Source organism: Pinus tabuliformis, chromosome 4_1 (genome assembly GCF_031772625.1).
Source record: "Pinus tabuliformis cultivar Carrire ecotype Pingquan chromosome 4_1, CPIR1, whole genome shotgun sequence".
In the NCBI taxonomy this organism is placed as follows: domain Eukaryota; kingdom Viridiplantae; phylum Streptophyta; class Pinopsida; order Pinales; family Pinaceae; genus Pinus; species Pinus tabuliformis.
Window position 1 is genome coordinate 81,952,525 of NC_142303.1, and position 23,100 is coordinate 81,975,624.

The 23,100-nt window shown below is 39.5% G+C and overlaps 1 protein-coding gene across 2 annotated transcripts in view; it reads right to left on the bottom strand.

Annotated features, from left to right (window-relative positions):
* The window catches only part of LOC149174282 (uncharacterized), a 173,700-nt gene extending 160,581 nt beyond the window's left edge, over positions 1-13,119 (bottom strand). Inside the window, exons 1-2 of one of the 2 annotated variants that reach the window (XM_089419281.1) lie at positions 12,920-13,119; positions 12,760-12,838 (exon numbers count right to left, since the gene is read on the bottom strand). In XM_089419281.1, the coding sequence (XP_089275407.1) occupies positions 12,760-12,838; positions 12,920-13,022 (182 nt within the window). In that variant the 5' untranslated portion in view covers positions 13,023-13,119. The remainder of the gene's footprint in view (positions 1-12,759; positions 12,839-12,919) is intronic. The other variant, XM_089419282.1, reaches the window with a different exon arrangement.
* Between the last annotated feature and the right edge of the window lie 9,981 nt (positions 13,120-23,100).

Here is a 23,100-nt window from a genome sequence, read left to right on the forward strand (position 1 = left end):
TCCTTGCTTATGGCAGTAAGTGCAACACATGTGCATCCTCTTGACAGCATGATTTGCCTTGTCCAGTGGACCTTTGGCTTCTTGCTTCCTTTCCTTCAAAAGTTTCATGTATGTGGCCATTCTCTTCCAACATCTAGAAACATTATGGTTAACCAAACCACAAAAGGAACATGCAATTCTTTTTCCATGCTTATATGGAAATTTATCATGCTTAACATAATCAAAAGGAATATGATTAGAACCAGATTTATACCTTTCTCTTTCACCTTTATTACCTTCATGAGGAGGTGAATTGAATGAAAAAGTAGCTCCCTTTGGAACACCATCAACCTCTTCAATGGTTTCAGAGTTTCCACAACTCTCTGGTTCAAGTGTATGCTGATATACACCTTTCTGCAAAGTATGCTTCACACTATTGCATTCCCGAATAATACAATCTTCACACTCGAGGTAGAAGACCTGCAATGAAACTCCTTCTTGGCACTGTTTCAATGGTCTTCATGGCAGCTTTGGATCTTTCTCCATAAGCTTGTCCATAGCTAAGACCCAAATACTTAGGCCTTTCCTCAACTATTATTGGCTCAACAATACCCTGTGCATGTTTGCCCAAGCCTTTTCCTTCATAGCCCATCTTGGACATTAACTTAGAACCTATATCTCTGGTATGTTTTTCAAAAGAACCAATATAAACATTCTTAGAGGAAATTGAAGACAAACTGGAATTATTTACCTCTTCTTCAAGCTGATACTTGACTAAGGCTTCTTTTGCAACAAAGAGTTGTGTCTCCAACTCCTGCATCCTTTCCAGGTTCATATTTGCAATATGAAGTTGCCTCTCCATTTCCCGCAATTTGTCAGAAAGTAACTGATTCTCTTCCTTCATGGAATTTAACTGCTCTCGAAGTTCGGCGCTCTTCCTTCCATCCTCATACATTTATTTCACCATATCCATCATGGTGAACAAGTCTTGCTTCATGTCTTCATCAAAGAATCTTGTGAAGAAAGAATAATTTGAGGACTCACTTGTAGAAGTAGTCATTATCAAAATAAACAAAAGAACTTCAAACAAGATTAACAAAGAGCTTATTCAAGCAACCTTTTACAACAAACCTCTTGTGCTTCAAGGATTGCTTTGAGGTCCTTTGGGATAAGAAGAATGCCTTCAGCCCTTCTTCCTTCTTGTCCTCTCCTAGACTTAGCTATCAATAGCTTTCACCTCTGCAAACTCAAACAACAGTCAGTTTACAAACAATCAAACAGTTAAATTCTTTCTACTGTTTGAACACCTTTCAAGTCAAACAAGCATATAGATTGCTCTATCAATCAAGCATTCTGATCTGATACCATTTGCATCATGATACAACTTGCTCTGGTATAACTTGCTCTGATATAACCAGCTCTGATATAACCTTCTTTGAAGGTGGGGTTAATCAACTTGATGCTCCGATACCACCTTCTTTGAAGGTGGGGTTAATCAACCTGATGCTCTGATACCACATGATCTAAAATGGGGGCCTAAAGGCTTCTTGTCATGCTTACAAGAACCTCTCCCACTCCAAAGCTTATATATTCCCAAGATCTAGCTTATGATTGATAATTTGCAGAATTAAAAATGCTTGAAAGGGTGTATGCTTGTGTTTGTTTTTAGACTATTCAAGTGCTTATGTATATTTGCTTATGTTGATATTTAAACACACATAACAGTAAATAAAACAGCAAATCAGCAAACACATAAAAAAACAATATAATTAGGAGTTCACCCAAGCCTCTTGGGCTACATCTCTGTGAGCTCTAGTCAACTCAACTAGGCTCTCTGGGATTATGGTAATCTTTCTTTTACAAGTTCCACACTCAACTCCATTGGTTTACAACTGAACCTATGGGTTTAGAATACCATCTTATCCCTGATTGTCCATACTATGTAGACAGATTTAGACTTCTCTGGACTAGACTCCTTCAATCAGCGCTTTGAGCTATCTTGGGCTCTAGCTTGCACCAACTCCCTCAGAGTTCTCTTAACTGTCTCTGGAACTCCTTCTGTCTTCAGCACACCTCAGACATCAACAATAGCTTGATCATTTGATCTCTTTGCTGTTCTCTGGCTCCATCTGCCTTCTAGCTCTCTGGCTCTCAGCTCTTAAGCTTCTCCGGGTCTACGGCTTCTGTCCGTTCACCTATCCCCAATCATGAGGAATCATTCCTTTATGTCTCTGTGGCTCTCTGCGTTTTCCATAACGCATTCTTGTTCTGCAACACCCCCTGATAGCGTGGCACAAAACGCTTTAAGAATAGGAGCAGTTTTCAATTGAAAAGGAACGGCGGTCTTTCTTCTGCCTTAATCCCAGAAATAACAATATAACGAAAAACAAAGGCAAAACTCACGAAAACACATTACGAGCCTTTAAGCCGGAACTCAAATAATATCAAGCCGGCTCTATAAACCTTTCGGGTCCGCGCTTTGATCGCATATCGCAATCGCATTGCGTAATGCTTGAAAACCCAATACAGGGAAATACAAAGAAATACATTGAAAAACAGATTAACTCGGATCTCAAATAACAATAAACTCGCCACTATAATGTCGTCGGGTCCACCCATCGCAATCACATGTCGCATAGGCCACACTCCTTTGTATTGTGGCACGGCGCATCGCACATCGGTGCTATCGCATATCGGCGAGTCACATGGTCACGGGTCTTGGTCCTTCAACCTTCCCAATTAGCGATTGCTGATTCAATCACAACCGTTGATCCCTTTTATTCATCCGACAGCTACGATGGAAGCGCTCGTCACAAGACTTTAAGCTATGGGTCCCAATTCTTCTCCCTTGGTTCATTGCGATGCGATCTTGGCAGTTAATCTGGACCATTGATCTGTCTTTTAATCTGACAGTTCGCACTGAACCCGAAACGGCAAACAGTCCGCTCAATCTCCGTTGTTGATCCTGCGATCTCCAATCCAACGGTTGACAGCATTTTCGGATGGCCTACTTGCGCAGAGATCACCTGCCCAAAAAAGCGGTTTTCTCTCCCCTGCTGCGTGCTACGTGTCAGACAATGTATGGAATCGGGTTCAACCCTTCCAATACCATTTACCGCCTGGAGACTGCCCGAAATACCGTTTACCGCCTTCCTCCCAGAACTCAAAAGGTTTTAGCTCGATTTCTATAAATTCTTCAGATCCGCTTGGCCGCTACTGCCCACGTGCTTTATCCAAATTTCAATGTAAAACGCGCTTTATAAAGGTTTAGTGCTTAACAAAGGTTTTTAGCGCATAAGGCTAATATTAACCCTTAGGCCAAATTTAATAAGAAATGCCTCCTTTTCTAAGGACATTAGGCAAATCTTCTTTTTACAATAACTCCTTCGTCCAGAGTCTGTTTTGGCCCGTTCAAATTGCGTTCGATTTAGAATGAAACAATCTACGAAATGAGACTATTTTCAAAATCATCCAATGTCTTTCATTTTTCCTCTGTGAGGAAAATTCAGACTTAGAAGTCTATGTTAGATCCATTTTGGATCATCGACTGAGGACCATCTAGGAGAAAAAAAAATCTCCTATATACACTACCCACAGGTGGTGGGTAACAAGGCCTATTTTTGTACTTAATGCTACTAAACTCATTAAAGGTCATAGATACTCGAACATCTTCTCCTAGTGATGCATATTCTCGGAAATATTATATAAAATCTCCATGTTATTATGCAATTCCTTGGGTTGCTACCCTCTAACCATCTAGAAACTAGGGTAGTAAAGGCCTAGGGCTCCTTTTACCGGTTGCCCCTGTGTTAGCTTGTGTTAGTGTTCTTTCTATTCCCTTCTATAAAACTCATTTTACCTCCATGACATCATTAGCAACATTGTTACCTTCATTGTTCAGACTTTCTATAACCTGGGAAAAAGAATTGGGCCATTTTCTACTACCCTTGTGTCAATAGTTGAGTTATTTGTTGTTTCCCTTAGGCTAGTTATTGTTGCCCCCTTGCTAGCTCCTCCAAGATGTCAAAAGGATTGGCTTTTGGTGGTTGTTCTTCCCTGTCTGCCATGATTGAGTTGTGGGTGCCCTTCTTTTTCTTGATTGTAACATTTTCTCTGTCCTTCAGAAGCATCCAGAGTTCATATGCTCACAAGTGGGCAGGATGCACAGCTCTGACACCACTGCAATATCCCCTTTGGAAAAATTACCCTTAGGGTTGAAAAGAGCACATGACAAAATTTGTATTCTAACTAGTATCACAATATTCCTTCAATTTTGCAAACAAAGATGATATTAAATGCACAAACTATGTGGACAAGTAATTGACAATTCATACAATAACACCAATTTCAACAGTGCATAACATGTTACAATTTCACAAACCTCCAATAACACATTGTGGTTTAGATTCACAACTATATGTTGTTGCATCAACAGACCTTACTATTCTTATATTACTGATCTAACCTTACATCCAACTATAATTTGGCACCCTTCGTCATTTGCTACCTCAGATTCGATATTGTTGGTTGTCGAGATGTATTGCCCTTATTGCTTTAGTCCTGATTTTTACAACCCTTTGTTTCAATTGTAATATCTATTGCCAACAACCTCAAGATTGACCCCTTGATCCTCCGCTATCGCAGGGGTCTTATCCTTAGTTTCCCTTTCTTCGACAAACCTTGTTGTTTTCTAAGAGAGGGGCTCCACCCTCCACACTATCCTTTAATGCTACTCCATGGGTTGATACTAGCCTTTGCTATCACAATCAACTCAACACAGAGTTGCTTAAACAGATTTTTGCCACACCATGCCTCATAGGCACCAAGATGTTATTCAATGCCACATCCAATGCTTCAAGAATGATCTACTACAACAATAGTACCTTAGAGATATCCTCTGCCACCATCTAGGCCTCAAGAAGAACCCGTTATCTAGACAAGGCCGCAAAAAATGGTCTGCTGCTACAATTAAGGCCCTAAATAGTCCATTGACCAAAGGGATCCCTAGAGATAATCTGTTGGCCACACATTAGCCTCGAGAAACCCTCGCTGACATAGAGCTGAACTGCTGACACAAGTGCACCTCAAACTTCATGCGCTGCCTCAGATAATCCCCTCAAGGATAAGTTGTTGCCTCAGTTAAGGTCACAGGGATAATTCATTGTTGGATAATGCCTTAGAACCCTCACTCCCCAAAATAATGCCTCAAAAGTCTACATTGTCACAAAATTCAACCTCATAAACCCCACGCTGCAACAAAAAATATCTTAAAGGTAGGTTGTTTCCTCAGTCAATGGCTTAGGGATGAATCGTTGCCCATAAATGCCTTAAAACCCTTTGTTGCCATAGACTTGATACCACAGAATCCTTGTTGCCACAAAATGGATGAATGTTGCCTTAGAAATTATGCTAAACAGAGTAAAGAGAAAGGTGGATCAGCTAGGGTGGAATCTTTCACCACCAAAACCAACCAAAGGAAAAAGGGGTCTTAAAACCCTCCAAGAGCCTCAGCCCAAAAATCAGAAAGATCAACAATTCATGATGATCAGAATGAATCTCCTCCCTCCTTTTTATTGATTTCCTTTGGAGTTCTTTGCCTCCTAATTTAAATTTTGAGTGCCTCACAAGTTTCCCTCCATTTACCCCAAATTATCTAATGTTACCCAAATAATTTCAAATAATGGGTGCCCCCCTTTACAAATGACTATAGCCTACAAGGTTAAATAGGCTACTATGTCCCCCACCTTCGGTAATCAATTTGAAGAGGACATTACAGTTACAGAGTTGGTCGTCATCCTTAACCCACCATTTAGTAGAAGACTTTGGCTTCTGCTAACCATTGGGTTTTGGTCATCCCAAAACCACTAGATTCAAAGAGCACATTCAACCATTGGTAGTTGTCATAATCTCCCTATGTGGACTTGTAGAATTTCCTTGAAATTTTGCAACTGTTGTAGTGAACAAATTTGAAACTAATTTGTAACACCAAGACACAAAATTTATCTACTCTTTTGCAGCGGAATAGAACAAACACAGTCACACGATAGTAAAAACATAAAAATTTCTAGGGAACCCAACTAGGAAAACCCTCTGCTTGTTATAGTTTTATTGATAGAGTAATTTGATCAAATACAAGACAATTTGTCTATGAGAACAGAGATGTTCTCCTGCTGACCTAGCATAGACTTGCCCAGACCCTTACTTGATCTCTGCTCCAATCCTTTGCATATAACCAGACCCGAATTCTTCTATGCACTAGCCTCTCTTCTTGGCTCCTAAATTCATGTGCACAGGGCCTCCTATTTTGTAGCACAAATCCCTCAATCTACGTGCACTTGGTTCTCAAGTATACGCACACCACAAGCAAACTCTCCTCTCACAAACTCGTGCTCTCTATTGTCTTGTCTCACAACCTTGTGCTCACATAACAATTCAATTTTGTGACTTCGACCTCCTTATAAGCAATTCAAACCATCTATATCGAGCAAATTTATTTTTGGAACTTCAACTTGTGATTGCTAAGTTAACGGAGTCTAACTGACTCATGTAACTCATCCTACCTCAAATAGAAACTGAAGCTCACTTGCTTGTCCTTTTCCAAATATAACTCGTGCAAGGAGACAACGCACTGAGAGCCTCCAACTCCTGTGCATAAGTCAAACTACTTCATGAACTCATCCTAACTTATAGAAACTTGTCCTAATTTTTAGGAACTCGTCCTAATTTATAGGAGCTTCTACATGTTAAAGAAAGATTGTTTCTGGTCTCTTTTGACTAAGGCACAAGTCAAAGAAGACCTTGCTACTATTTTCAACACGCCCTCTTAGCAAGGAAGGTGCTTCTGGAAGAACCTCGTCCACCTAGATCTATCTCCAACACTACCACGTTCTTTGTTGCTGCAGTTGCTCCCTTTGAACTAGAAGACTTCTCTGCTTTCTTGTGCGGAACACAATTTGAAGACCTGCTTTTTCCAACCATGTTCTGTGAGTCTATCAATTAAGTCATATGTGCCATGTACCCTGTGTACCTTTGTTGTTGCTTACTCTGGTTGAAGTTGATACTAGAAGATCCAACTCTCTTTTGAGCGCCCTTAAACAAATCCTCTGCCCACTTGGCTCGAACTTTCTCTACACTGGGAGTCATCAGCTAAGTGGTTGCCTCCACTAGCCCTAGGCTATGCTCCTCATCATCCTACTAGTCAACCCAACTGCCAACTAGCCTAGACTCAAACTGAGATATTGGTTGAGGCTCCATCTTGAGAGCTCTATCCTACTCTCGCTCATCCATCACTTCTCTACTTTGTTCACTTCCTGCCTTGTTGTTCAAGACTATGCTTGTCTCTACCAGGAACTTGTAGAGATTCTTCACCCGCACACCTATCTGCTTCTTACATCCAAAAACTAAGTGTTGGAGGTAAGCCTTACCTCTGCTGAAGATGACATCATAACTTGTCCTCAAGGGTAGCTATCGAAACAAGATTTTGATTTAATCCTAGAACATAGAGGACATCTCTGAGATGAAGGGGATTACCTGACTCCCTCTGAAAAATGACAGTACCAACTCCTCTAACTGCATATCTACCATCATCTCCTAGCTCAATCTGAAAATACATGTCCTTCTCATTCAGGTGGCTGAAACTCTTCTTGTTCTCGGTCATGTGGAAGGATGCTCCTAAATCACTATACCAAATATTGTTGTCTGTTGAACTTGCCATGCAAGCAATCAATGAGAAATCTTTCTCGAACTGGGCAAAAAATGCATCTACCTCCACTAATGTAGCTACATGATCCTTACTGGACTCCTTTTGCTTAGGCCACTTAGTCGCATAGTGTCCAAATTCATGGCAGTGGAAGCACTTGATCTTGCTTAGATCCTTCTTCTTCTTCTCACCATTCTAACTGGACTTGGCCTCTCTTTAGGGTCTTGCCCTTGGCATTGCCTTTGTCTGCCAGGGCAAAGTTCTCCTCATCCTCTATCTTCATCGATCTACCATCTCTAGTTCCTCTCTGGATCACCTCCTGCACGCAGTCAGTCCATAACCTTTCCCAATTGGGAAAATTTTCTCTACCACTGATAGCTTCTTGGGACCCATACCAAGGCTTGTGAAGTCCTAGAAGATTAAAACTCACGAGGTCATGCTCTAGTACATTCACACACACACGCCACCTAGCTCATCTCGTACATGAGTGAAATTTGACAAATACATGATGATGGGCTCATCCTTGCTCATTCAGATACTCCTTAGCTTCAAGCTTCCTGGTATCATTGGTACTCTGATATAGATCTAAAATAGTTTTGAACATCTCAAAAGTTGTCTTCTTCTCATGGATATGAGGAACTATATGATAATTGACCCCTTCTAGAACAATCCTCCTTGCCTTGATATCATTCTTATTATGTTGGGTTAACTGTTGGGGATCTTGTGGTGGTGGTAATAGGTATACCCTGCTTCACAAATTCTCCCACCCCATTATCCTCCAAAACTACCATGATCCTCCCTTTCCATGGAACGAAGTTAGATGCTCCCTCTAAACAGTGATCTGTTCTCAATCCTTCGTACACCATTCTGCTTCCCTAGAGAGCTCTCCAACACCTGCCCACTAAAAGCCGTGTAGAACTTCACAAGAAGCTGTACTTAGGGCACAATAGGGAAACTTCTAACAGCACTATGACCTGTACTTAAGCTGCCCGACAAACTGTTGCAAACCTGGACCTACCTCCACTAGCAAGACATCAATCACTGAAGAACACAAAAACATGCCTCAACTAGCAGACTTCTTCTGCTTCTCTAGATCTTGGCCCTATGCAAATGCCTAAAGTTTTCAGCCCTCTGATTAGGGCATCCTGCACCCAGGTCAGCCCTCAAACTGCGGCCTCGGAACTCCTCAACCTCTGCGTTGATCCTTCTCTTCTAGGCCCTACATGCTACATTGTTCATCAAGGTATCTCGGCCTTCAATCCCAAGTCTGCTCCAAGGTAATCCAACCTTAGATCTGCACCTCAACAGGGCTCAGCCCTTCCTGAACTACAGAGAATTCTCTCAACCCTGTCACAGAGAACCCGTACCACAGAACTTGCATGAAAACTGCCCAGTATGCTTCTCCTCAATGCTGCCAGTTCCCTGCCTAACTCGGCCTAAATAGTCACACAAAAAAAAAAAAGAGACAAAACCAGTCCTCTTCTCCACTTCGCTAGGCTCCCTTAGGCTGCAACTATTTCAAAGAGATTCTCCTTATGATGTTGCACTTGGATGTGCCAATCAAATTGTGTTGGTCTTATTCCGTTCCTTACTCTGATACCATGTAGAATTTCCTTGAAAATTCTGCAACTGCTATAGTGAACAAATCTGAAACTAATTTGTAACACCAAGACACAAAATTTCTTTACTTTTTTGCAGCGGAATAGGACAGAATTAAACACAGCCATATGATAGCAAAAACACAAAAATTTCTGGGTAACCCAACTGGGAAAACCCTCTGCTTCTTGTAGTTTTATTGATAGAGTAATTTGATCAAATACAAGACAATCTGCCTATGATAACAGAGATGTTCTCCTGCTGGCCTAGCATAGACTTTCCCAAATCCTTACTTGATTTCTGCTCCTATCCTCTGCATACAACCAGGCCCGAATTCTTCTGCGCACTAGCCTCTCTTCTTGGCACCTAAATTCATGCGCACAGGGCCTCCTATTTTGTAGCACAAATCCCTCAATCTATGCGCACTTGGTTCTCAAGTATACGCACACCACAAGCAAACTCTACTCACACAATCTTGTGCTCTCTATTGTCTTGTCTCACAACCTTGTGCTCACAAAACAATAATTCAATATTGTGCCTTCATCCTACTTATAAGCAATTCAACCCATCTATATCTGGCAAATTTGTTTTTGGAACTCCGACTTGTCATTGATAAGCTAACTGAGTCCAACTGACTCATGTAACTCGTCCTGCCTCAAGACTTAAAACTGAAACTCACTTGCTTGTCCTTTTCCAAAGATAACTCGCACTAGGAGACAACGAACTGAGCCTCCAACTCCTGCGCATAAGTCAAACTGCTTCATTAACTCCTCCTAACTTTTAGGAACTTATTCTAATTTTTAGGAACTCGTTCTAATTTATAGGAACTTGTGCATGCTAAAGAAAGACTGCTTGCGGTCTCTTTTGACTAAGGCACAAGTCAAAGAAGACCTTAATCACTACTATTTTCAACAAGACTCAGAAGAAGCCCTTCATATTGAGGGGGGAATGTTAGACACTGAGTCCATTAGGGTTATTTTGAGGAATATGAATCGTCATTGGGAGCCCAAGAGACCTTGAAAGATAAATACAACAGTCATACATCTTGTATTTATATGTGTATCATTTGAATCAAATGTATTCCACGCTTATCCTCTAATCTGGTCTGCAGTCTTACAAAAGGCCCCGTGAACCTTAACTTTTTAATTATCTTGTGCACTACTGAGTTATGTCTGTTAAAAAAATACAAACAAGAAACAGCAACAATATGTTCTGATATATGTTCAGGGTATCAATAAGATAAGATAATTTATTGATGTCTAACAAATGACCACAAAATGCAAACATACAATGTAAAACAGAGCACATAAATTCAAAGTATACGGTTGAAGGAAATCCCTTCCACTATTTTTCTGATGTTTTATTAACGAGAGGAAAAAACTGCACAATTACATGTGTAATGTTAAACGTAAACTATTATGTATTACATGTATATATGTTACAATTGTTTGTAATGCTCACTAAACAGAACGAGCTATTACAGCTGTTATAACTGTTAAATTACATATGTCAGTTCTATAAGGAACTACTTTTAAGCATACGTTATTTTTCTAAAATTGTCACACTTCTGTTACATTTGCAACACTGGCAAAAAACCGTAAACATGCAATTTAGACAGTTCATTTACCATGCTAAAATTGTCAAACCTGCTATATCTGCAACTCTGACAAAAGACGATAAACATTCAGACTGTACATTTACCACTGTCAACAATTTAAGTAAGGATCCATCTTAGCCCACGGGTGTGTAGTCTAGTGGCAAGCAGCAAGGTAATTGGGCTTGTATTAACACAGAGACCAAGGTTGAAAACGATCATTGGTCACTTATGTCAGAATAATGAACGATTATCCTCTAATTTACATGTAAGGCAAGACTCCGCCTATACTAGAATCAGCACATGGGCCTCTTCAGCAGCTTCTAAACGAGCAAGCCCAGGAAGAACTAAAGGGATATTTGTGCGCTCTGTGCCCCAACCAGAGGTGTATTTGTGCGCTCTGTGCCCCAACCAGAGGTATATTTGTGCGCTCTATGCCCCAACCAAAAGGGGCCTACAACGGAAACCGATAGAAGGGCTCCTAACCTGCCTTCCATTGTCGAATCTTGATTGTGACATATTGGAAGAGCAGGAGATGGAGAGACACTTGAAGACCGAGAACCAAACGGACACCTTCGTGGGTGTCGATGAGGCTGGGTACATGCCCTTGGGACTTTGACACAGCACAGCAGCTTAGCCGAAGGGCAACTGTAAGTAAGGATCCATCTTCAATAGCAAATATTATTTTCCCACAAATGAAAATGTGCTTCTTCAAGATTCATACAAGAAATCCATATAGTTATAGTCCATAAACAATATAAGCAATGGCAGATAATGAGTCATCTAAGGAAGGGTCGCAACTTTGCATATCGCAAAGCATGCAGTGGTCAGCATGACAGAAATTGGAAAGTATAAGGCAGGTGTTCCTTGATTTTGTTTACCTATGGCAGTTAATAGTTATAATGGTATGAACCAATGAAAAGGGGGTCACTGCCAATCCTTGCTCTGATTCAACATACAAATGAATTGAAAGTGAGTTTACCATATCTTTTTGCTCTGGTATTTTCTTTCCAAATGCCATTGTGGCTGAATTCAAATATGGCATTTTCTTTCCCAATGCCATTGTCGCTGAATTCAAACATGAACACAAGCAAAGTAACTTAGATTGCAATGAGATAAGTGAGGTGCATTGTACTGCCCAGGTGCAAGTAAGGTTTATCCAGTAGTACAGATCAATGTTGCAAATATCTTCGATTTCTCCCACATTTTCAGGTTACCTATTTTTATGAGCTTTTTAAGGTCCAAATTTACTTGCTGATATTTTCCCCAATATTTCTGATAAGTTTTATTCGAGATCCTCATCGATAGATTTCCTTCAAAGACATTTGCAATATTGGTATAACTCATATAACCCTTGGTCTGATATGCACCTCAAGGCCCTCAAGATTGACATTTCATGTGCAGTCCATACGAGTGAACTTGTTTAGTCAAAGATATGCATCGCGAGCTTCACAACTTTAAGGTGCACATCAGATGCAGGTTTAGATTGCTATGTGCTAGTGCCTATATTCATATTCAATGCACCATTTAGATTGTCATTGAATGCAATATTACACACAGAGCCCTCTGTACACCATCCCATGCAAATACACCTCACTTCTTCAAGTAAAAGCAACCACTAAGTTGATGGATCACCCCATGTACGCACTCTAAACCCAGGTCTGAGATTCACATCAAAGTTGCCAAGCTTGAGGTTGCATTTCTCGAATTATTACAAAGCTACGACCCATCGACCATTGGAACTTGAGATATGTAACCTCGAGTGTGTGCATGCTAGTGTTGACAGGTGACTAATTGATAATAAACAATAAAAATTAAAAATGAAGGGTCGTGAATCATATGCAACTACGAAGCCTCCGATGTAATAAGTGTATAGTGGGTGTAATCTTGCCTATATTGGTTGAAATCAGCTCTTATGGCAGCTATTGCTGCATCTTTGATCGCAGGCGGAGCAGGAAAGTCCGGAAAACCTGCATGGATGAGAATTCTTCTAATTTAAATTAAATGGCCTGTTGGGATTCAATGATATGACTTTTAATAATGAATATTACCTTCGGCAAGGTTGATGGCATTGCAACGCTGAGCCAGTTGAGACAACTCTTGTATCGGTGAGGGCTTCAGCGACAAAGCTCGCTTTGATAGCTTCTTCTCCATCACTCTGTCTGCTCAGTAATTTTTAAGAGAATTCTATCCATTGCTTCGTAGGCGTCTATCTATAAAGCATTAGACGGAGCCAACAAACATTTTATGCATGATGGTTGTATTTATTGCGACGGAATTTCCATGTTTTGAGGTACCGCAAATTTTTCAATATTTCTTTTAAAATGAAAATGGTGGGTAGAGTAGGTAGATTTTTGTGGTACACTAAATGAAATGAAATTATATTTTAATGGAATTACTAGTGTCTTGTTTTTTCACCTTTTGTAATTCAATCATTTTTTATTCAAATTAATGATGAGCTGACACAGCTTTCTAACAATCCTCTTCCTCAAAAGACAATGCCAAAAAACAGATATTAACATATTCTCATAATTTTCTTTGATGTCTTTGAACACATCATATTCCAAAATAAAATGTTTTTTTCTGATTCCACTGCCCCAGACGTGCAAAATGTACACACTCGTTCTTTCCAAGCTTCTTTTGGCCTTTTCCACCATCTAGTTTCACATTGAAGTTTATGCGAGTTGGTTCTTCATTGAGCAATAAGAACCTTTTCCCTCCACAGAATGCTAACTCCAATGTACTCATTTTGTTAGAGATCACGCGTAGGGTTGAATTCCTCAATGTAGTGCTTCTTCTTTCTACCCAACTCTTTTCCCCATAATTGTTTACGAAACTTCCCCTTAACAAACTTCTTTAGCTCCTTGCTATTTGTGGGACAAGCATTAAGGTAGATACTCCATTTTTGCATCCATGTGTAGTTTTGTCTCATCCATGTTTTCTTTCTTTCACTCATGCCATCATTGAAGATAACATTATGCCATCTACCTACTCCCATTTGCTCAATTCTTTTTAGATATCTTATGAGCCGCACCTTAGCAATTGTTTCAATGGGAGTTGCTCCTGTTTCACTCAACATTATCTCACAAGGTACTGAACTTTTTATTTTGAACTTGCTCATGATCAAGTGTTTTGGGATTTTCTCAATTTGTTTCCATTTTGAGACGAGGATGTTGCTAGCCCACCACACCCATATAGCATCACTTGACAAATTAGGAGTCTAAAAAGCACTTTAATAGTTTTCCAATCCCATAACGTTGCCTCTCTGCATCTGTTTTGAAGAACATATAATGCTTTCCACCCTCCTAAAATTATCTTCTTTTTGTAGTCCTCGCAATTAAGTTTGTTGTTGAAATCAATCCCAAGGTACTTGTACTCATTTACTTCTTCAAGAATGTTGCCTTCAAAGAAGAATGTATGTTGGCTCTGCTTCCTTTTATTAGAGAAAATCATTATTTTTGTCTTACTAGTATTGATGTACATCCCCACTGCTCTACAAAAATTCTCAAGGGCATATAGGTGCATCTGCAATTCATGGGTCGATTTAGCAATCAATACAATATCATCAGCATATAAAAGAAGCTTTATCACAAACTCCCCCAACTGAACACTATCTCCACCTTGCAGATTTACCCACTCTTCCAGTTTATCAATATATAAAACAAAAAGAATAGGGGATAGAGGGCAACCTTGCTTGACTCTAATGTCACTTCTAAAGTTTTCTGAAATACCCACTGAGGTTCTAATTTTGACTTTCACCTCTTCATAAATGTAACACTCTCATCCCACATCTATCCAAGTAACCGGCTAACCGGGGTAAACATGTGACGAGAAGTTTCTATGATATGATTTGACTCCCTATGTGTTAGTTAAGGAAGTGGAACCAGTGGAACAAATCACACAGACCTTCCACATCAGCAACAGAACTCCAAGGAGCCATCCCAACCACTCATTGATCTAAAATTGATTGCTAGTTAATGCTATGCTAGTATCATTTCCAGATATAAAATTTTCTTTGTTTTGGTTTGCTTATCCATGAGCATGTGATTGTCAATTCATTTAACTTGGTGAAATTTAGTGTTTTGCATGAACTTAAAAGCATGAATTTAAATGGCTGAATAGCAGCATATAAAAACACAGCAAGCACAAATAACAGAGCTCAATACACAAATTTTTGTTGAAGGAGTTCACCCCTCTTGGGCTACATCTCCTTGGTCCAACTTCATAGTGTGGGCCTTTGTATTAGCTTCAATAGTGCTAAAATTGTTGTTACATGCATCCAATTCTCTTGAAACCTATTCCAATGAGTTTAAAACATTCAAATCTATCATAAATGACTATTTGTTTACTCAATTTGTTTACCAGTTGCTCTGGGAATGGCCTCCAACACTTGGTGGCCCTAGGCTTCAAAAATCTTCAAGTGAACAAAAACACCTGTAGATGACCTCTTTTGCCTCTGAAACCTACTCCAATGAATTTCCAGCATGCCAATTAGCCAAAAATGACTATTCATTTTCGAAATTTGGTTGAGAATTGAGTAAGTTATGGCTCAAACAGTTTTTCCTAGAAAACCTCCTCTAAATCTGGAGAACTGCCAGTTAAGTCCGCCAAGTTTGGTGGTGGTTCCGGATTTAGTGGCTCCGCCATAAATTCCGCCAACTTAATTACAAATTAATTAAATGATAAACTGATTAGTGGAACACTAATCCCACTTAACAGTTGGCCCCTAGTTCAGGCGCTTGGTCACATAGGGTGGGGGCTAGGCTTGGGGGCTTTCTTTTTACCAAACTTGCAGAAGCTCTAACTATTGCATACGTTGTCGATTTTTTGAATCATTTGCAGCGTTGGAAATCTAGAGATGAACTCTATCCATTAATTCAAGTCTGAATCAATTCTGAGCACTTTCATTTTTTAGCTAAAATACTGATCCCTGATCATTCCTCCCCACTAGAAGCCTTTTGGACCCAAAAAGCTCTCTTGATCACTGATTATGTTGATGAGGGGACTGTTCCCTCATCCTTCCAGTCTTTATCCATTGAAATTTTCCTAATTTCATCATTTGGAGCTTTTCATAAAAAGTCAAATTTTTCCTTGATTCTGACGACCATCTATTGTTGTCTTTGACACTGTCATGCTGCAATATTTTTGAATTTGCAGAACAACAATCTAATTTTGCAGAAAAAATCTTGTTCCTACCTTGGTCATCAATCAAATGAAACTTGAAATCTTTCTCACCTTGCATTTTGTCTCTATGGCGATTTTTAGTTGCTTTTGCCTTGTACTTGAGTCAACTCTTGCCCAAGTTTCTTTGCCATTGTAATGTGCCTTTTGGAAACCACCAATGAACATTTGTGAAACCCATGCCTTCTTTGCCAAGTTGCTTTGTCCTCTTCTCTTTGACCTTTGCAAATTCTTGCACCGACACCTTGTTTTCAATGTCGTTCAACACCTATATTGGCTGCTGCAAATGTTTTTCACCTTCTTTCAAAGGTAACCTGTTATCATTCTGAAACAACTCATTACAAATATAAGCATCTTTATGAAAAGTATGATTCAAAACATCTCTTTGTTTGATCATCAACAATGTCAAGTTATGACTTTCATTCACTAGCCTCTTCATTTTCCCTACATTAACTAAAGAAATGTTCAATTTCTTGTTATGAGCTCTCACAATATACTTCACCCATCTTTAAGCAAATGATATTTGTTTTCATAACAATGAAACAACGCTTTCCTGTCATACAAATATGGACTTCCCAAGATAATTCCATAAATGTCAAGTGAAACCACGTCTAACTCGACTTCATCAACAAAATTTGTAGTAATAGCAAATCTAAAAATGCATTTCCTTGAAACCTGTAAATTGGCATCCTTAACTATCCAACCCAAAGGGTATGATTTATGATGTGGTACGGTTTCAAGTTTAAGCTCTTTAACTAAGTCTTCTAAAATCAGGTTTGCTTGTGATCCATTATCAAAGAGTGCATCAATCTTGGTATGATTTGAGATTACTCTGACAGTGAACAACTCTTCCCTTTTGTCTTCATTTGGAGTGTTGTTGTGACTATTTGAGGAACTAGTACTTTCAACATGTTGACCTTTCAAACCCATAGTTGTAATTTGTGTCTCATCTCCTGAATCTGACCCTACGTCTTTTTCAGCTACAGCAACAGTTTTGCCCTTCTCTTTGGCTTTCAATCTATCTGGTTTTAATTCTAGATGAAGTTGCCAACAATGGTCTTCATCATGGTCAGTCTTTGAACATTTTTTGCATGTTAGTTTTCCTTCTCTTTTTTGATACTTGCATTCTTATTTCCCTTCCATTTTCCTCCCTTCTCTTTTCCCTTACCCTCACTTTCACCTTTCTCCTCTATGTTTTGTTTTCCCTTTGCCTCAAGGTGTGTGGCTTTCACACATACTTTATCTAAGTTGCTTGGGTTAAACATAAGGATAGTATGCTGCAAATAGGAATGTAAACCTCCAATATATTTCAAGAGTGTGTCTTGTGAATTCAAGTTTACTCCTAATAACAAAGCCTTTTTCCTAAACTCCTGTGTATAATCTTGGACAGTTTGGCCTTTTAGTTGCCTAAAATTTTGCCAACTCATAATGGCTTTTTTCATATAAGCTAAAGGATAAAACTGTCTTTTAATTGCATAAACAAATTCAACCCAAGAAATGGATATCTTACCATGGATTCACATTTCCTCTTGAGTCTTTGCTTCCCACCAAACTAGTGCAGCTCCTTCTAGCCTCAATGAAGCCAACTGGATCTTTATGTCATCTTCTTGAAGGTTCTAAATTCTGCAGTATACCTCCAACTGTTGAATCCAATTGTCCAACTTTTTTGCATTCACTTCTCCATTGTACATGGGAAGTTCAAATTTTATGTCCAATTTCAGTAATGGAGTTTTTCCTTTTGGGGTTTTGGAATGAGTATGGGTAGTGGTGGTAGTGGAAGATGATGTTGTGTGAGATGGTGAAGATGATGAGGAATATGATGAGGATGGTGGAGATGGAGGTGGCTTTCCACCATTCCTTTTGGAATCCTTCTTTTCATCTTTTTTGTCCTCTAAGCTTCCTTCTCCATGTGGAGGTTTAGAACTCTCTCCAACCATTATGGTGTTCCTCTCTTCATAGAGGACTTTAACCATATCAATCAAAGTATAGAAAGCTTTCTTGAATTCTTCCTCTTCTGAAGAGGGACCTTCATGCTCTCTTTCTCCAGACATAATGGCCGTGGATTCAAGCTCAGAAATTTGTAATGATTGTACCTCTTCAATCACTTCAGCCTCTTGTGCAATTTGTGTCTCTTCAATCTCAACTAATGGAGATGGAACTTGAGGTGATTCAGGTGTTGCCTTGAGTGGTCCTTTGGGTGAGGATGATGCTTTCTCAGCCTTCTTCCTTCTTGTCCTAATCTCAGGACTAGCTATCTGTATCTTCCCTTCTCCTCTCTACAACTTCAACCTTGTAATCATAACAACAAGTGCAACTACCAAACCCTTCAAGAAAATCAAGCAAGCAACCTTGTGCTCTGATACCAACTTGATATGAAATTGATTGCTAGTTAATGCTATGCTAGTATCATTTCCAGATATAAAATTTTCTTTGCTTTGGTTTGCTTATCCATAGAGAGTTTATCCATGAGCATGTGATTGTCAATTCATCTAACTTGGTGAAATTTAGTGTTTTGCATGAACTTAAAAGCATGAATTTAAATGGATGAACAACAACATATAAAAACACAGCAAGCACAAATAATAGAGCTCAATACACAATTTTTTTTTTAAGGAGTTCACCCCTCCTGGGCTACATCTCCTTGGTCCAACTTCATAGTGTGGGCCTTTGTATTAGCTTCAATAGTGCTCAAATTGTTGTTATATGCATCTAATGCTCTTGGAACCTATTGCAACGAGTTTAAAACATTCAAATCTATTAGAAATGACTATTTGTTTACTCAATTTGGTTACCAGCTGCTCTAGGAATGGCCTCCAACACCTGGTGGCCCTAGGCTTCAAAAATCTTCAAGTGAACAAAAAAACCTGTAGATGACCTCTTCTGCCTCTGAAACCTACTCCAATGAATTCCCATCATGCCAATTAGCCAAAAATTACTATTCATTTTTTACGTTTGGTTGAGAATTGAGTAATTTATGGCTCAAACAGTTTTTCCTAGAAAACCTCCTCTAAATCTGGAGAACTGCCAGTTAAGTCCGCCAAGTTTGGTGGCGGTTCCGGATTTAGTGGCTTTGCCATAAATTCCACCAACTTAATTACGAATTAATTAAATGATAAACTGATTAGTGGCACACTAATCCTGCTTAACAGTTGGCCCCTAGCTCCTAGTTCAGGCGCTTGGTCACATGGGGTGGGGGTTGGCCCCGAGGGCTTTCTTTTTACCAAACTTGCAGAAGCTCTAACTTTTGCATACGATGTCAGTTTTTCGAACCGTTTACGGTGTTGGAAATATGGAGATAAACTCTATCCATTAATTTAGGTCTGAAGCAATTATGAGCACTTTCATTTTTTAGCTAAAATATTGATCCCTGATCACTCAGGTAACCAACCCCTCAGACCAACTGAAGTTTTAATGCATCAAACCCTTGGATGCTCCCTTGATATGGATAAGGGTGCATTTGGGAGACTCTAGACGCTCCCACAACAAGGGCAAGGGAGCGTCTGGGGAATTTTTTCCCCAGTGTTGTGCCTGCGACTCTAGGATTTGTGCCACTTTTTCAGGCTCAGAGCCCAGGTCACTTACCAGAACTCAATGACACCTTCAAAATGAAATTTCACAGCGAAACAAAGATACATTTGCAGAAACATCAACAAGGACTAGACTGGACCCCTACTAGCCATGACAGGCATTCCGTCAAACATGTCACAAACATGAAAGCTACGAGTCTCAATAGCGAAATTGAGCATACGGGTCTCATACTTATCTGAGATTCGCTATGAGGAATTATCTCCTTATCACATTAGTCACAATATCATATATTAGGCCATAGATACATTGTTCGTTCATTTACAAGTAAAAACATGATGAGAGTCATACATAGCCATTATTGTAATACATGTTCACAAATAGCTTAATAACAACTGAAATACCAAGGAAACAACAGCCATATAATCCACATATAAACCAATATAGCACTTATAACATATCAAGGAGAAAGAGAGCTCTTATTGATGATTGCATAGGTCGAACATGTATGGGAATTCCACAAACCACTCAACCGTAGACTAGGCTGAACCAAATATTTCTTCCATCCAGTCACCCCCGTGCCATATTCCAAGCATGAATGTGGGATATCATGAAACAAATCCATCAAAACCAAATCAAGACTTCCAGAGGCGAAACCACCTCAACCCTCAACCAGTGATTCCACCTCATAGTCAGACATCACTAACCATCACCAGATCGGTCTCTACCCAAGTTGTTTAGGGCTCCAGAGAAGTTGTCGAACCAAGGCTTCCAGGACTAGTAACGCAACCCACAACTTTCGTGGAGCTTCTAGAGCGTTTGTCCAACCAAGGCTTCCAGGACTAGTAACTCAACCCACAAACGGCTTCCAGAGCATTTGTCTAACCAAGGCTTCCACGACTAGTAACTCAACCCATGTTGTTACAAGGATTCTAGAGCGTTTGTCCAACCAAAGCTTCCAAGAACTAATAACTCAACCCATAACCAAAGGCACAAGAAAACCAACCAGAAAACAAAATTAAAACCCACAACACCATGGCTATCTCGGAAATGGAAAGGTTATGTAAGGTTCCTATAATACTAGTAATTTCCCCATTAATATTGTCATTGTAGTCATTATTGTTATTGTTGTGCCCCTGTTGTTCTCATATTGTTATTATTGTGTCCCATAGAAGCCCACTATTGTTATTGTTGTGCCCTTATATTATTATTGTTATATTGGCTTTGATTATATTGTGACTGGTTAGACTCCTATATATAGAAAGGAGGTTTTGTCATTTGTATCATCCAAGAATTATTCATTTGTGTAATGTAAAGGAGGTTTCCCCCTCGAAGAGGTTGATTTTGAAGGCGTTGATCTATCTTTTCTTCTATTTTGTGAGTTGGTGATGCAACAAAACTGCAATCTGAAATCAATACGCAAGGACCTGTGGGTTATGGGCCCAAAAAACCTATCGGAAGCGTTATTGGATTTAAACCCCGGCAACACATAAAATCAGAACCACCCGAGAAACACAAGAAAAACGTGCTTCAACACATAAGGCCAGACTTCAAATGCATTATGCCCGCATCTATAAATTTCTCGGGTCCGCTCTTTTCACCCGAACTCTATCAATCAATCTCCACCGTCCATTGCATTCATTGATCCAACGGTTGACGTTACACCCGATCAACAAAACTAATCGCTGATCCTCCACCATTGATTAACTCGTGACAGATCCAACGGTTCACAAGGATATCGGGGGCACAACTTGCACAGAGAGTACCCGCTCGAAAAGCGGTTTCCTCTCACCTCCTCGCTGCTACATGTCTTCCACTGAATGGAATCAGGGAACTACTCCTTTTTACCACTTATGGTTTTGAGGCCGCCCGACAGACCACTTTCACTGTTTAAACCCCCCTCTTGGATATAACCACGCGCGTTAAATTAAGCAAAGCCCTTAATGAATGATTTTAGTACTTAATCACGAAATTAAACCTTAATGCTAATTGACCTCGATTTATTGCCAATACGGAGAAAGCCCACAACCACTGAGATTTGCGTTAAATGTGAAATTACAAAAATACCCGGTTAACTGTGTGTATGCGGACACGCCGAAAGAAACAAGAGTTTACACTAGGATTACAATACAAATACACGCTGGATCATTTTCATTAATATAATATCTGTTACAGAGTCTCGGCCTTGGCCCGATTACACAAATAAAAGACCTTTGTTTCAAAATACAATCCACACACTATTCTTGCTCTCGCTCCACTCAATCCTCCTTTCATTACATTTTTTCCTTCTTTTTATCAATCGAATATCACTCTATTATGTGCCTAACAACTCAATCCCTATTTTTAATCAATCTAACAACAAATCTCTAATTCCTAGCTCTACCACACACCTATGCTAACAATTTATCTTTGAACCTGAAATAAGACAATTTCTAACTATTACAATAATGAAATACAACTCATTTCTTGAGAGATCCAACCCTCTCAGTAAAACTGACTTTTGACCAATTAGGTCAATGGAATTCAACTTGTTTAGCCACAACATGTGAAGAAACTTTCACATTGCTGGCTAAGTTCGGATGCCCCTGCATCAGACTCCCGGGGAAGAAAAGAATCGTCCTTCAAACTTTCAGGACTTACTCTATACTTCTGCAATTCTGTTGTTGTCAACCAGCTAGCATCCTCCACTGGATGTCCTTTCCATTTGACTAGATATTGAAAATTTGTCTGTCCTCTAGTTCTTTTGGATACTTTTTTCTCCAAAATAACTTCCACTTCTTTCCTGGCTGTCTTTGGCATTTGTTCTTCCCAGTTCATAGTTTGAACTTCATCCCCTGTAGTTTCCTCCTATAGCTCTGTCTCTACCTCTTGGTATGGATACAAATCTACAACATTGAAGATAGGCGATATTCCAATCCCTTCTAGCAACTCAATTTCATATGCATTAGCTGAAAACTTTCTTACAATTCTACATGGTCCTATCTTTTTCATTTTTAGTTTATTGTAAGTTTTAGCAGGAAATCTTTCTCTTCTCAAATACACCATCACTAAATCTCCCACTTGGAATTCTTTCTCTCTTCTTTTCATATCTACCCTCTGTTTGTATTTTCCGCTGCTTTCCTGCAATCTGCCTTTGACATCTTCTTGTAGTCTCTGCATCTGTTTTGCAAACTCTTCAGTTTTTGCACTTCTTGTCTCCTGTTTACCCAAATTTCTGAGCTCATACACACCTCTTGGATTCATCCCAAAAACAATCTGAAATGGACTCATTCCAGTACTTCGGTTTGGAGTATAATTATAAGCAAATTCAGCATGAGCTATGCTAAATCCCACTGCTTAGGATTTTGATACGCTAAACTTCTCAATATGTTTCCCAAGCTCTTGTTTACTACCTCGGTTTGTCCATCTATTTGAGGATGGTATGTTGAACTAAAACTAAGTTTAGCTCCCAATTTCTTCCAAAGAGTTCTCCAAAAATGTCCTACAAACTTTGTATCTCCATCAGACACAATACTTACAGGCAATC